Source organism: Chrysemys picta, chromosome 18 (assembly GCF_011386835.1).
Source record: "Chrysemys picta bellii isolate R12L10 chromosome 18, ASM1138683v2, whole genome shotgun sequence".
NCBI classification, from domain to species: Eukaryota; Metazoa; Chordata; order Testudines; family Emydidae; genus Chrysemys; species Chrysemys picta.
Genome location: NC_088808.1, coordinates 21,869,935 through 21,886,871, shown reverse-complemented (window position 1 = coordinate 21,886,871; position 16,937 = coordinate 21,869,935). Strand labels below are relative to the sequence as shown.

Sequence of the window (16,937 nt, the reverse complement as noted above, 5' to 3'; positions counted from 1 at the left end):
AGTAATCCCCTTCCCCTTAGTTATCCAACGCCACTCGCTGTCTCAGACCTGTCCTAAGCACTGTAACTCCTCACGTATTTTACTAGAAGAACGGGGGTCCAATTAAAGGAGAACACGTTCGCCAAATGCTTGATTTGTGGCAGATTCCAAAGTGGCCGATACAAAGGCGAACATTCAGCACTCCACAAGAAAAACTTTGTCAGTCACTGTAATAAATCAAGCCACAGCCTCTTTTACCGCTAACGAGCAATCTAACTAGCCAACAAACAGACAGGAGGGTTCATTCCACAGCCCTCATTTATACCTTGCATTTGTATAAACAGATTGCATCAGATTAATGCACATCTCATGATGAATAGTTGCTCATATTGGGTCAGATTCTGCCACTCTTACGCTGAACAGAAATCAGTGGGGATTTTCACAGAGTAAGGTGCTGCCAAGCATGAGTAAGGATGGCAAGACCCAGCATCTACCACGCAAAACTCTGATTTTACTCCACAGCAACTTACTCAATTCGATGTAAGCCCGAAGTACACCTTTTCCAGATCTACAGAATAGCAGGCCAGTCCTGATTCACATCTCTTTCCAGACAACATAAAACCCAACAGAGCGAGGCACATGGGAAATCTTTGCTACAAACTAATGCATTGATGGACTGTCTATGGTATATTTTACACAGCACTTCGAATGATTCCTCAGACAGTCTGCACGAAAAAACAATCAAAAGGTGTCAGCTGAGAGTTCATTAAAATATATTTCCCTGAGGTTCAATTGCTCCACACACACACACACACACACACACACACACACAGTCCAACTTCACAAATAAATGCCTGGATATGAAAGTGGAACCTCTGCAGATGCCATTTAAACTCCAGCCAAGAAGAGAACAGGCATGTCAGAACTGCCATCCCTCCTCTAAGAAGGGAGCAGCAATCTGACCGTCCATGAGAACATGGCCTCTTTCTTTGTGCCAATATAAAGTACGAAAGCCAGACTGTTGTAAAATTAACAAGGCAATTCTGCACCGGTGCCAGTGAGACATTCTGCCAACATTTCCCATATTTAATAATGGTTCCTGGTTTTGTTTTGTAACAAAACTCCCATCACGCAGACTTTCTCCCTATTGTGGTAGGTAACCACTTGCTTTTTGAAATTTACATAATTTATTCGAGGTCATATGCATATGTCTGTTTATATAAAAGCAAACATATGGTTCATCCGTTTACATCCAGACTCTGTATGATTGTATGTGTGTGTGTGTGATGCATACATCGTATTCTATCTGGCTGAATCTGTGTGTGTGTGTGCGCGTGCGTATACACACACACACACACACACACTATTTATTCACTTGTACCATATACAGCTGGATAGACAAGATGTGTGAGAATCAAAGGAAAAAAGCAACTAAGGGGCATGATACATAACAAAGATGCTGACACACCGACTCAACTACAATCTGCCAGGGCTAATATTTAAGACACATGCGTTTCGATTGTATCCATTGCTTTGCTCACTTTTGCCATGGCATCTCTTTCCCAGCAAAATTCTATGAAGCCCTGGTACACACAAATAATGCATGGTTATCGCAGCTTCTCACACCAGATAGAAAGGAGAATCAGCCTGGATACAAGACGGAGTCACCAACCAAATGTTTAAAAGACAAAATGTTCTGATCCAAGCTGCTTCCTCTGAAACACTTCTTAGGTCACAGGGAACACAAGGAAACCGTGTGGAAAATGAGCAAGAATGGTGTGAAACATTCACGTCCTTTTACATACAGAACTTTGGATATTGTGCTTTTTGTAGACATAGGAACTTAATACTTTAAAGTTAACAGTCATAACAGAAACCTTTGGGTGTGGCTCCGAGAGGCTCAGCAGATACAGCTGAGAGATTTCTTTCACCTCTAGGAGAACAGCAGTTGACAAAGACAACGTCCTATGTAGGGTTGCCAGTTTTGGTTAGATGTGTTCCTGGAGGTTTCATCACAGGATATAATCTTTAATTAAAGATTAATCTGTAATTCCTGGTCCTATGCAAAATGATATTAGCGTGTATTGTGGATCTGACACAGCTATCAAAGCTGGACAGGCTGGGCACTTGCATTCGAGAGAAAAAAAAAAGCATTGCCTGGTCCCCTACAAGTCAAACACAAATGTATGTGGCAGGAAATGAAGTTTATGAGGCAATGCCTGCACTAACAGAAGACCTTGCATTAGGATGACCAGACAGCAAGTGTGAAAAATCGGGATGGGGGTGGCAGCATAATAGGAGCCTATATAAGAAAAAGACCCAAAAATCGGGACTGAGCCTATAAAAATCGGGACATCTGGTCACCCTATCTTGTATTTTCAGTTCCTTAGCTCTCCTATGCACAACTACCGGTGGTTGTGTTCACTGCTAGTGAATGTCACCTTTACTCTTCCCAACCCCTGAAGACCTACACTGAAAACCTACAACAGCCACTCAAAGAACCAGCCAATATGAAGGCTGCAGAAGGTCTGTCTGTATCTGACAGCAGACTAACAGCTCAAGAACTCTTGAGACTCTCACCCTGGGAGAGAGACTTATCCACAGAAGGGAAAGGGAAAGGAAGTTACAAGTCCTAATTTGTGGTGATTACTGTTTTGTCATCCCTGCAGGGAAGGTCAAGGACCCGGAGTAAAGTCCCCTCCCCATGTTACCAATTCACACAGAGAAACAAACCTTCTAGCTAGACTTTTGATGTACATTTTAGAGAAAACAGTGTCTAAAGCAGCCAGCTCTTCCTCTGAGAGCAGCAGCAGCAACAACACAGGCACATCCCCTGATGCCTACCTAGGCTCACTTGGCTTCCACGCAGAACACAGTGCCCTACTTAGAGTCTACATGAAAATCTCAGCAGAGGCATCACATCTGCTCTCCCTCTCCATATGCGAACCTCTGAAATACAGCGTTGCACTGGTCAGCAAAACCCTTTCACTTTCAGATTCAGACACTTTCAGAAGGAGAGATGCTTGTAGGCAGCACCAAAGAAAAATACAGACCACTTGTAGTCATTTATGGGGCTTCAAAAATTAACACCCATTTCCCTACCCAAATAAATAAAGCCAAAAAGAAAATGTTGTCATTGCTTTTAAAACAGAAGTACAAAGCGGATTCCAAAGCAAAGACTACACCATGTTTTAAGCCACTATTGCTACAACATGTTCCCAACCGTTGATCTACATCATCCTTAGCATCTGGTCATTGCTATTTTTCATACATGGAGTTTTCTTGGCTCTCTTTTCCTATTGTGTCACTCTCTATTGAGATTCACATTAAAGCTGAAAGGTTCCTCTTTTGCAAGCAAACGTTTGGTTCATTTCCATGATTGGCCATGGAGTCAGACTTAGCCAATTCTGACCTTGATCTGCGAGAGTCAGTAAATAAATATGTTCATATAGAAATACGCATCACTTTAAGTGTGTGTGTGTGTGTGTGTGTGTGTGTGTGTGTGTGTGTGTGTGTCACATGAACACGCACGTATGTACATCTATAAAGCAGATAAAGGGCTCATCTCATTCCAGCTCAGAATGAATAAAAACTCGATTTCACCCCCTTTGATTTTGTTTTAAATCTGTCTCCCCGGCTAGCCATCCCATGTCAAATGCTTCCTCTGATCCATCTGCACATTCCCCACAACACACCCTCTCCCGGATGAAAGCTCCTCTCGCGGCTCAGCGGGAAGAAGCATCCAAAGGATCCAGCCCAGTAAATGAAGGGGGTCGATGGCCGGAGGGATTTGTGGAAGCGGTGAGTTGATATTATTAAACATTGCTGTCTGCAGAGTGTTGTGTGACCCTGTAATACTCAATGTAGCACAGTCTGCGAGCACCTCCCTCCCTCAGCCTCATCTTCTGCAGCTGCATCCACGAGCTATTTGCGTGCCAGGGCAGGGGCTTAGAGTTTATTACCAAATTTAAAAAAGTAGACTAGATGGGTTTCTAATCCTGATAGCCTAAAAAGGGTGGATTTGCATTGTTTGCTCTTCTGCAAATTAAAATCGCCCCTCGCTGTGATTAAATGAGCCCACTTCTACTGCACATTTAGCCCTATGCTCCAAGTGAGATGAGCAGTATATTAGCAAGCCCAGGAAAATCAATAACCTCATTCTCTCTCCCTCCCTCGCGCGCGCACACACACACACACACACACACACACACACACGTACGTTCCCTTACCTTTCATTGTCCACACTCCTGAAGCCAGGTAAAATGTGCCGGAAGCTGCTGTTCCTATCAAGCTTGGGCTGGCTCTTTGTCCTTTTGATGGAGCCTTTAAGCCGACGGCTGAGAAACCCCTGTGGGGTGAGACAAGAATACTAAATTATAACCCCCCTAAAAAAAGAGAGAGAGAGCGGGAGCCCTGAACCTGCTCCCTTGCACCCAAGCACGACTAGGCAAATTGTTCTCTCCAGCACCCTTCAGCTGCAACTGCTGGAAGCATTGTTCGTGCTGTCAGCTCCAGCTCCAAGGATTCCATCCAACATCTGCTCCCAGCGCTTGCAGAGGCCAGCGAGCTACGTAGACGCGAGACTCCCCTAAGCCTCGGTTACCTTGGCAACCATCAGCTCACATAAAAATACTGTCTGAGAGACAAGACTAGCATATTGCAACTCCCAACAAGAGGAAACATTCGGACTCGCGGTTCTGTTTGACTCAGCCTGGCACCGCTGCCAGGACTCTCTGCCAGGCACAAGGACTTGCTCGCTCCATGCCACAGCGACTGGAATAGGGATTGACAATAATTTACTCACCTGTCCAAAAAACCCCAATTGCTTGCTCCAGGCGAGTGGAACTGGACAAGGCTGTTTTAAAATGTATCATCAAATATCCTCCCCCCCACCCCACTCCTACAATGGGCAGCTTTAGAATAACCTACATACACATCCTACACTACCTGCATAGAGAGAGGACAGACCTATACTGGACAGACAGCATATATGCGGTGCCACCTCCCCTCTGAAATATAAGTAGCAGACACTGCAGTGCTTTAAGGCTAGCATTAAATGTTTTAATAGCAAAGCTTCTAATGTGTTATTTGCTTATTGCTATGAGTTACTGTCCTACATAATCTGAACAAAGTAAGGCAATAAAAGAATCATGCTGCTATGGTGCCCAGCCCTTACAGGATAGGAGAAGGGCTGAGGAGACCGCCAGAATGACCATAAGGTAACAAGCCATTTAAAAGGAACAAAAACATGGTGATAGGAGCCCAGAGAGCAATTCCCCTCTCTGGGATACATGGTCATAGGAGGGGGCCGAGGCAGATGGAAGCAGGCACCTTGGCCAGTTATTTCACAAGCTGAGATCTAGCATGTGCCTCTTTTCAGTCCTATCCTCACTGAGGTGGTGATGACATGCTTAGCCCAAACTAGGATTCTGACATCCGAGAGAATGGAACCTCACTCGCAGGTAAATTGGGGCAGTCCCCCCACCTGGGGCCCATGGAGCATGTTCAGCCATGCTGGGCTATTCCACTTTTCCAACCAATCCTGGGAACCGGTTCTGTCTCTCTCTAGGTGTCTCCTGAATATAAACAAATGCACGCCTACATTGTGTAAATAGTGTCTCTCGCTTTCAAGAAGAGACTTGTGAGAAGAACCAAGTACAGCTAAATGAAACACAGCCCCTCAATCGGTCCATTCTCAGAAAAACACTCATTCCCAGACACAGTGTCAATGGGTCAGATAAGATGTTCTGCAGTACCAGGACTTCCTGGGGCAGTGTATGCAGTCTTCTGATTTACAAGCAATTACCTAGTTTGCAACTGTATCAAACAACAGACATTCAGATAGGTAAAGGTGACTCAGATTCACCCAGAGGCCAAGTCCCCCATGAATGTGGCATGTAACCTGTATTCCTAGGCCAAGTCATTTTTTCAGAACCACTTGTTTCATTGGAATGGGGATAGAATCATAGAATCAACTGGAAGGGACCTTGAGAGGTCATCTAGTCCAGTCCCCTGCACTCTGAACTAAATATTATCTAGACCATCCACAGCAGAACATGTGACTACCAGGTCATGCTACAAGAGAAATGCACAAGACAGTGAAGGCCCTTTCAGAAAGCACTGCAGTTGTGGAAAATAGCCATTATAGCATTTTCCTCTCTATGGAACAGGGAAGTGAGAAGAAGCCCAGACAAAGGGCACACAAGGTCTCTCTGCAGTAGCAAATCTGGAGGTCTTTTTAAAAAAAACCCACCAAACAATAAGTCTCATCAAAGGTTACATCCTCATCTATTGCCTCATAGACTTGCCAGACCACTTGTTCTTTCATGCACGCCTTAGACATCCCCACACTTGCTATGTCGCTCTACAGTCTCTTGCCTGTCCAGCACACAGAGAAACAGACCTTTTATATGTTACCCAACATTAAACACACACTGGGTGAAATTCACCTCAGAGTAAACCCAAGGGAACAGTTGTATAATCTGTTAAATCCAGTTGTATAATCACTGGCCTCAGTGGGGTATCTGGGCTCTGAAAGGGAGGGAGAAGCATTTTGCCACACCCATATAGCCTCTCTGTACCATTATTTCCTCCAAGGCAACCAAAAAAGAAAGATCCAGCAACTTTCTCTTGGACATACTGTAGTTTCTGCCATATCAGATCAGACCCTCAGTCCATCAAGTCTGGTCTTCTGGTACAGGCAACAGCCAATACGTGATGCTTCAGAGGAAGGTCAAAGGGAAAAAAATGCAACTGGCCAATTGTGCATTATTCCCTAACCCCTGTGGCAAACCGGCTTCAATCCAGAAGCAAGAGATTGGACTGCCTTTATCTCTGCAGGCCTAGCTAAAATATTCTATGTTTTAACTTTATCAAGCCACTTCTTTAAAATCTAGTAACAGCTCTTAACTCTGGACAGGGAACTGAGAATGCAACAAACATATTTTTCTGTAACAAACGATCACGGCCATCTCACGCTATCTTACATTTCACATCTTGACAACTGCTAGATGATTCGAGCAGGGCTTGGAAATTAAAATTGAAGATTGCAATAAGACATTGCATTCCTTCTGTTCCCCATTGTTTTAACATTCATCGCCACCAGCAGGAGAACACACTGTGCCATTTTCAGTTTTCATTGCCAGCTTCAGTGCGAGAATTAGATGTCAGAGATTTTAATGTGGGTAAATTATAACATTATATCAACACATTAAACTTACATAGTGTGTGTCATTCATACACAAGGAACTTCACCAGAGTGGGAAACTATTATTCCTGATTTTTATAGATGGGGTAACAAACCCAGAGTGGAGAACTGGCTTGCCCCAGGAAAAGAGAGAGAGAGAGAAAACAAGCAGGAACTGGTTTCTTGGGCGTGTCTGCCATGCTTTTGTGGTATAACAACAAGTAGAATAAGACTATCCAGCTCATCTTCACTGGTGACCATAGACAAGATTTGAACTCTGATCTCTAGAGGGGATGCTAGTTGCATCTTCCAGCACCACTACTCCTCTACTCCAGTCTTGATACAATCTCCTGGAGAGTCCCTAGTGGTTAGAATAAAGCATTCTGCTGTCCTCCATATGCTGTTTATAAATCTTAGATTGAGAGTTCTTTGGGGCAGGGTCTATTTCTACCTCAGTGTGGGCAGCATTTAGTACTAATAAATAAATGATAGGAAACACTGTACTATTATCTTAAATAGATTAAATATTCAGAAGCACAAAGACAGTTTAATAGGCTATAATACAAATGACAATCCACTGAAAGCTAAAGGAGAACAAAGGATCCCTCCAGAAACAACCACACCGGAAAGTCATCAGAAACTCCAACCTGTATAAGTCCCCTCCTCAACATAACTCAACTTGCACTCCGTGAGTTCTGACGTTACAGAAAGGTTAGAGGAGCTCAGTGTTTTCATAAAGCTGCCAATGCACCTCTGTAGCACTTTCCCTTTATAAATCAACAGCAAGTCTTTGTTGTGCTGGAATTCTGTTCTCCCTCCTTGGCACTTCAGGCAGGTGACATAGCTAGAACTTGGCACGTGCTATGCAAAGAGGAATTTCCCCACATCACCACCATGCCAATGCATCTCAAGCCTGGTGGCACACTCCTGCTATTCCAAAAGGGAGATTACCTGCTACGCTGATGTTGGGAGGTGCTTCCAGGAGGTGGATACATGCACACACAGCATTGGAGAGGCCCTAGGGGACAATTTGCTAGAAACTTATGCCAGGATTTGGACATATGTCTCCAGCAACAAATGACAAGTGCACTAGCCCAATGTGCCACCAAGCCCCTTCCATCATGCCATGCCAACTGGCTGTACTCAACGTACACACCAAACCGCCAAGCTTCTTGCCATGGTGTGCCACCTATGTACACTCTTTCTAGTCTTTTATTAGAGGAATTCTTAACTGGATGGAACACTCTGTTTAAGATGTACATATCACCAAACTCAGGGCCTTGTCCTGCACTGCGCTGAGGGTGCTCAGCACATGACAGAACAGTATTTCCTCCGTGGTCAACACAGCTGCTACCCCAGACTCTTATCAGGCCTTGTCAGGATGGAAAAAAATAGCACTTAGTGTATAAATAATCTTTTTAATGGTGATTGACATGAGGAGGTACAGCAAAGAAATACCTTTCCAATGCTACCAGATGGCCTCGTTCCATCAGCTTGGCTGCCAGAACAGCAGTGAAAGGGGTTAAGAAAAAGGCAAATATAGTGCCCATCTATAAAAAGGGAAATAAAAACAACCCAGGAAACTACAGACCAGTTAGTTTAACTTCTGTGCCAGGGAAGATAATGGAGCAAGTAATTAAGGAAATCATCTGCAAACACTTGGAAGGTGGTAAGGTGATAGGGAACAGCCAGCATGGATTTGTAAAGAACAAATCATGTCAAACCAATCTGATAGCTTTCTTCGATAGGATAACGAGTCTTGTGGATAAGGGAGAAGCTGTGGATGTGGTATACCTAGACTTTAAGGCATTTGATACGGTCTTGCATGATATTCTTATCGATAAACTAGGCAAATACAATTTAGATGGGACTACTATAAGGTGGGTGCATAACTGGCTGGATAACCATACTCAGAGAGTTGTTATTAATGGTTCCCAATCCTGCTGGAAAGGCATAACGAGTGGGGTTCTGCAGGGGTCTGTTTTGGGACCGGCTCTGTTCAATATTGACTTAGATATTGGCATAGAAAGTACGCTTATTAAGTTTGCGGATGATACCAAACTGGGAGGGATTGCAACTGCTTTGGAGGACAGGGTCATAATTCAAAATGATCTGGACAAATTGGAGAAATGGTCTGAGTTAAACAGGATGAAGTTTAACAAAGACAAATGCAAAGTGCTCCACTTAAGAAGGAAATATCAGTTTCACGCATACAGAATGGGAAGAGAGACTGTCTAGGAAGGAGTACGGCAGAAAGGGATCTAGGGGTTATAGTGGACCACAAGCTAAATATGAGTCAACAGTGTGATGCTGTTGCAAAAAAAGCAAACATGATTCTGGGATGTATTAACAGGTGTGTTGTGAGCAAGACACGAGAAGTCATTCTTCCGCTCTACTCTGCTCTGGTTAGGCCTCAGCTGGAGTATTGTGTCCAGTTCTGGGCACTGCATTTCAAGAAAGATGTGGAGAAATTGGAAAGGGTCCAGAGAAGAGCAACAAGAATGATCAAAGGTCTTGAGAACATGACCTATGAAGGAAGGCTGAAGGAATTGGGTTTGTTTAGTTTGGAAAAGAGAAGACTGAGAGGGGACATGATAGCAGTTTTCAGGTATCTAAAAGGGTGTCATAAGGAGAAGGGAGAAATCTTGTTCACCTTAGCCTCTAAGGATAGAGCAAGAAGCAATGGGCTTAAACTACAGCAAGGGAGGTCTAGGTTGGACATCAGGAAAAAGTTCCTAACTGTCAGGGTGGTTAAACACTGGAATAAATTGCCTAGGGAGGTTGTGGAATCTCCATCTCTGGAGATATTTAAGAGTAGGTTAGATAAATGTCTATCAGGGATGGTCTAGACAGTATTTGGTCCTGCCATGCGGGCAGGGGACTGGACTCGATGACCTCTCGAGGTCCCTTCCAGTCCTAGAATCTATGAATAAGAGCCCGCGGATGCTTCCTCTGCTCAAGAAGTGATCTTTTCGGGTCAGCGGGGCGTATTCTGCAGCGCACACCTGAAAGCTGCCCGGAGACCTGCTCTGTTCCAATGCCTGCACAGGGAGCACAGGCACAGTGCTCCATTGCCCAGAAATAAAAAGATGTCCAGTTTCCCTGCTCTGCAGCTAAGCAATTCAACCTTTGCAAGCGGAAGGGCCTGGCTGTTCTTGGTTTGTCTCCCTAAACACAGACTCACTTCTGGAATGCAACTGCTCTAATCAGGACAGGAGATTGAAATTATAAGAAAATACAGGGGGAAAAAAGAAACAAATGTTTTCTTTGAGGAATGGCTGCTATCCTTATCTGCTGCTGCATCCATCGCCCCGCCTCTCAAAACAAGACAGGCAAACTTCAAAACAGGACAGTTAATCTGGATGTGATGTGGGTTCCTTCTCCCTACACCTTTGGACAAAGCTTATTCATAAGCAGTTAACACCCCATAGGTAGGAGAAGAAATTTAGGAAGACGAGCATGAAGTCCGAGCTCTCCTTTCACAAGGGATGGGGGAGCCACTGAATGTTTTCCCCCAGGCAATAGTGTTTTAGCTGAAATCTCACTCTTGAGGGTAACAAAAGGCACAGAGTGCATAGCTGCTACTGGCATCCCAAAACTGGCCAGGCCTATATGTCATCGCAGTGGGGCATGGGAAATATCTTACTGCAGAGGAAGAAATAAGGCAGCTATCCCTAGATGCCATCAAGAGAGGATTGCAGAACATCTCCATGAAAGTTTCAAGACCTCTCAGGAGGATACAAGGGACATCCCTATGTATGTGAACGGCTTCACGCACCCACCCACTCCCCACACCCCACCTAACACTAAAGGGGAACAGAAAGTAGATACAACTCTACCTCCATTTGTTGTACTGCAACCTCTTCTCATCCAAAAAACCCAAAGCAATGAGAAGTTGATATCTGTGTCATATTGGGCTGGGCTGGGCACAATCTTTAAATTTAAAGATTGTCAGGGAAAACACATGCACACACTTATCCGAGGTTCCTTCCCCTTCACTGAACACCTCCATGCTCAGCTAATATGACTGGGTAGACTGTGGTGGAGTCTCAAACAAGTCCTGGCTTGTGGCATAGCTGGACACCCAAGCCCCCATTCTGTTCCTCACTCTTCAGGCAGGGGTCTCAGTCTAATGCTCCTCCCAGGTATCCACAGCAGCCTGTGGGGTGCTGGTGGGGCCTCCACCAAGCATGGCATGCAGCTCATGGTAAAAGAGGCTGGTCTGCAGCTCAGCATCAGATCAATTGCTGGCCTCCCTAGCCTTGTGGTACACCTGCCACAGTTCCTTGGCTTTCATGCAGCACTGTGGTATCCCTTTGCCTGCATCTCCCCTGCAGTTTTTTCGTAGATGCCCACGTTTCTCCAGCTGCTCCATAGCTGGGCCTGCATAGCCTCTTCTCCCCTAAGACCCAGGAGAGCCAATACCTGCTGTCTGCTTCAGGCATGATCCCGCCTAGCTGCACACAAATGTTCTGACAGCACACAGGACCTCTGTCCCACCCAAAAGCCACACACATAGTAAACAATATACTGATATGTTCAGAGAAACCACTGGATTTGTTTTCCCTAGTTTTGTGTTAGTTTTATGGTTGACTTCAAGTAAAACCTCGCTACATATTTTTCAAAGATCTTCTGTAATGTGTTAGCTTCTCATAGTAATAAAATTGCCAACTGCGTTGAAGTGTTACATGCAAATAGAAAAATCCCAGTCTTAAATAAACGACTATCTGTAATTACTACAGAGTAATACAGTATTTTGTACCTCATGGTGTCCAGTTTCTAGGGAAAATGGATGATCTGGTGGTTAAGATAGAGAACCAATCCCAAGGTCTAGTCCTTGAAATGCCAGACTTCTTGTATGACCATGGACAACTCTCAGTCTGGCTGGGTCTCTTTTTGTTCTGGGGACTTGTATTATGCTCAGTCACTTTGGTCTCTGAGTATCTCAGCTCCTTGCAAAGATTTAAGTTGTTTGGGGCCGAGACCATCTTTCTGTTCTGGGTTTGTACAGTGCCTAGCACAATGGATTCAGTGGCATGGCTGGGACTCTTGATACTACCACAATACAAAATGATAATAAAATAGGAGTAAGTATTCTTACAAGTTACTTTGAAGCTAAATTAGTGGATGATGTTTACAAAAGGAACTGAAATATATAACAGCTAAAAAGTAGTGATACTCTTCTAAACTCTACTGAGAAAAAAAAGCTCCATGCATAAACCAAGTTTCAGACATTTGACACCAAAATGAGACCTCACTCACAATAGAGCTTCAAATTATTATTGTCTTTCACTTTTCTGGCACACTGATCAACCATGAAATACTGACATGTAATTGTCATCATTATACTTCAGAGTTAACATGCATGTTTAATGAATATAGGCAGTTCACACTTTTTTCCAAAGCTATTGTTTCAGGCTGTCTGGAGACTCAGGTGAACATGCCAGTTTATGCTTGAATCACACTAATGTTTTCTCCACAACCATAAGGACCAAAGACTTAACCGTTTTGTTTGCTTTTTAAATTAAATCTTATTTTCTGAAACAGAAGATGGTAACCTTCGCGAGATAACCGCGGCTCACTGAAATGATACCAACCAACCTCTGGTGCTGGATATTGGTATTATAAAGCGAGAAAAACAAAATCAGCACTATGGGGAACTGTCTGGATGCTGCAAAGACAAGTTCATTAATATTTGTATTATGAAGCAGCTGGAGATTCTCAGATGGAAAATGCTACAGAAATGCAAAGTATTATTAGTTTCAGTGGACAAAAAAAGTGAGTTATCTTTGTTATCTTCAGAATTTGAAATAAAATGGAAGCTTTTTCCTGGGCAGTATTCAATATATGCTCATTACCATGACAAAGATACCAGTGTATAACGCCACCATTGCCTTGTAAAACATGTCTGTATTCAACTCCACCAGTGAGCACAAAGATAAAAGATAAAACCAACGGAAAGTTTAAGAGTCAAAAGTTTATCCTGCAAGTCTGAGGGGGGGGGGGGGAAAGCAAGCCATAAAACAGCCTCCTTCGGTTGATACAAGTAAGCAAGTGAATTTCATGTATAGAAGTAACCTTCAGAGATCAAGTGCCTTTATATTTATTTAGAGTATGGGGGATGCTCCTTTGAATAGATCATATATCATTTATTACCGTTGACTCTTTCGATTTAAACTTGTAAGTTAAAAGCTGTTCCTCGTCACTGTCACTTCTGACAGGATGACAAAGGGCTCACTTCATGAATTTAAAAAGCAGACAGCCTCTGTCGAGTCACCTTCCTGAGAGTGCGCATTCTCGGCACATGCCATTTTTGCATAGGCATATTAGTGGCTAGCGTAGAGAGAAACATCAGTCATAGCCTCGCCTGAGAAATCCAGGTGGCACCAGCTGCATGAAAATTCCCATTAAGTTCACCTTACAAGTTATCCTTGCAAACTTCTCCGGTGAGGACCTCTCAGATTCAGATTGCATCACAATGCCCAACGCATGCTGATCGAGAGAGTCTGCCTAGCATGCATGGCACTGGGTCCTGGGGAAAACCCTTCACAAGTCAGCAGAGCATTAGGGATCAGAGCTCAAAAGGAGAAACAAATACTCTAGTCACTGGACCAGGAGAAGTGTGTGTCTATTAAGACAGCCATACACACAACCCTTGCAGAAAGCAGAAAACCTGTACACACGCAAGAGGGTGGCAAGCTCTCAGATTTATCTTTTCATGCTTTCATGTACCAACCTCAGCTGCTATTCCCAGCCACCCTGTAAACCCATAGAGGAATGTCCAGCTGAGGTGAAGTGAGGGGCACCTATGCCAAGTGACTAATGCAACCAGAGTCTATCCATGAGGAACCAGGTTGCAGTGACCCCTGGAATGTTAAAATATCTGTGTCCAAAGGGGACCAGGAAAGCCTCTCTCTCCCCCATACACACGAGGGATTAGGATGAAAGCCAACAGCATAAGAAAATATTTCCAAGAACATTCCGTGTGTCCAGTGACAGATGCTTATCATAGCAGGTCAAAGACCCATCACTCCACACTCTTGCCAGGCGTGGGCCCTGGCATGCAGAGCACCTGGGGCAGACATTGACACACAATATGGAAGTGCACAGACGTGTATATTTGTGAGCCAGGCCACAAAGCAGTCACAGAATGCAAGAAACAGTGCAGCTTGTTAAGGGTTGCCTAGCAACAATGCCCTTGTATGGCAAGAGATTAATACAATTTGCACTGTCATTGGAAATCCTTAGCTCAGTCCATTGGAAAAAAAATGGAGGAAAAGGCACCTAGGAGCCAGCTCGGGTCTAGCCAGGGCCACAAAACTGGGAACAACGTTAGTGAGAATGAGCAGGGGTTAATCAGGAGGCTGGGGATTTTAATGCAGGCAAGTATCATTCAATCACAGAGGAAAGAGAAAGAAAAGCTCTAGCAGGTGACATTTTGTCCCTGCCCATCTCCAGCTAAGGCATGGTTGCTGTTTACAGTCTATTCTCCAGTGCTCTGCTCCATCCTGCTTTAAGTGTCCCAGGCCTAGGTGTTCCACTGCACGTTAGGGAGAGGACTCCCCTTTAACAGGCTCTCCCGGCCACAAACCATGACACACATTGTTGAGGACTGCAAAATGACTCCACTTCCCCGAGGTCTTCATGCCTTGAACGTCATAGATAAGAAAGCTATGGCTTGGCTTGACTGGACTGCATTCACCAAATAAATAAAATATATTCCTGCCAGTACATTCCCCCTCCCATAGGGACTTTTCTTGATCCTCAGACTAAATGTTCCTCTGCTCAATTTCATTCCATTGCACCTTTCCCTCTGCATCGGGGAAGTAACGCTCCTCTTGCCTTGGCATGGCCCCCTCCCAAGTACTCACACTCAGCTGTCACACCCTATACTGCTCATGGATTGGACAAGATAAGTGTGCTTTGTGCTTTTCATCTTTCCTTCAGGAAGGTGCGGGTCACTGTGAAAAGTTCAGGCAAGCCAAGGCCCTAGACTGGCTGCATTCCCTGGATAGTACTGGAGGGCTGCTGGGTTACAAAGCAGGAGTGTTCACACACTCTAAGGAGCAGTGGCAATAGAAGAATCTGGATCGACAGAGAAAGCTCCTGCCGGAAGCAGCCAGAGTGCGCACTGCATCCTGAGGGACTCACTCGGGAGGGATCACCTGGTTCTTCAATTTGGCCTCTTTCGTTCTTGGGTTAAAACAAAAACAACCTGCCCTGCACTGTTTGTTCTCTGCTCCGTGATTAGCATACTGCCAACACTTCATAGCCACACAAGGCAGAGCAATATTCCCGAGGAAGGTAGGAGCAGGTAATTGGGCAATCAGCAATGAACGATGCAGGAACTACGACGAGAGTGACCTTGAAGAACAGAAATGAAGAGCAATCAGAGAAGGCAATTTGTGTCCGAGCCCGCAGAGAGCTGTGCATGGGCCTCGCCCAGGAAAGTACCACACCAGGGCGAAACAGCCTCCTCACAGACACGGCGCACTGGCTCTCACAAAGAAGAAGCCGCCTTTGCCAAACTTCTTGCTGCTGTGACTCATCATCTTTGGTGCTAGAGGAGATGAGCTCTCAACACGCACACCACATCGCTCTCTGGTGAGTACGGGGGCTTGATCCTGGTGAGATGCTGAATGCCTCTTCTGAGGTGCTGAGCTCCGTCCACCCCCAAAGTCAAATAGAGCATACAGAGCACCTTTCAGGATCAGGCCCACGTTAGCAGCTTTGGGATGCTGCTGGCTCTGTGGAACAAAGGAAGACTGGGGATTCAGAGCTTTGCACTCCTTAGAGAAATGGCATGATATCAGGGCCTTGAATATTTTTACTCCTTTAAAAATAAATTATCAGCAGCAAACAGAAACCAAAGCAAAGCGATGGCACGACTACGACAGGTGCTGAACTTCATCCCACCACTATCGCTGCCCCTTGATCACGTTTGTCTCCTTGGTCCAGGTTCTATTTGTATCTATTTGAGACAGGAGCTTGCTCTTCTTACTGGTCTATAAGGCACCTACAGCAGCTTGTGCTAAGGAAATAATAAATACGTTGTAGACATGTCCTACAAAACCAGCCCACGTCAGGAATGACTGAGGGTCTGTCTATGCTGCAGTGCGAGGTAGGACGGCAGCACTCCAGACATACCCTAGCTAGCTCTGATCTAGCTAGCTCAAATAATAATAGCTATGACATTGCAGCAACGTGGTAGCAGCACGCAAGGTCCCAGACAGGCTTGTGCAGCCCTTGCTGCAGCAGCTTCATTGCCATCGTTACTGGAGCTAACTAGCTCAAAGCTAGCTCGGGTATGTCTATACATACTGCAATGACGCCTCTGACTGCAGCATAGACAGCCCCTAAAGGTGGTTACTATCCAATGGTTATTGAGTGGAGTTTGAGATTCTAAATAGGAGACCAAATAAATCTCTCATCCCTAAAGGTGGGGTCCCTCCAAGTTAGGGCTGCAGTTAACTGGCAGGGAGAAGCAAGCTGGTGTCTCCATCACGTGGGGATAAACAGGTCACAGGCCTCTTAACCTGGGATTTTTCCTGCACCCTAGCAGCACACAGTTCATTCCAAAATGGAAAAGCAGACACAAAATGCAAACAAAACAGCTTCCTTCCCCGCACCACAAGCTTGGAGCTGTCCATCAGCAAGTGTTGATTCCAAATGACAATCGTACAACTTTTCCCAAGAATCAGGGTATTCCCTTCCCAAGTGGTAAGGTCTGGCACATTGAAACTGACCAGTCACAATTCCCAGGCTTCTCCCG

The 16,937-nt window shown here is 44.8% G+C and overlaps 1 protein-coding gene across 18 annotated transcripts in view; it reads right to left on the bottom strand.

Moving 5' to 3' along the window:
• DAB2IP (DAB2 interacting protein) overlaps positions 1 to 16,937 on the bottom strand; it is a 411,471-nt gene that overhangs the window by 178,601 nt on the left and 215,933 nt on the right. For all 18 annotated transcript variants that reach the window (XR_002888995.3, XR_010593580.1, XR_010593579.1 and 15 more), the window contains one exon: positions 4,209 to 4,327. Coding sequence is in view for 15 of the 18 variants with exons in the window: in XM_042854396.2 (XP_042710330.1) it covers positions 4,209 to 4,327 (119 nt within the window). In the remaining 3 variants the exon portion in view is untranslated. The remainder of the gene's footprint in view (positions 1 to 4,208; positions 4,328 to 16,937) is intronic.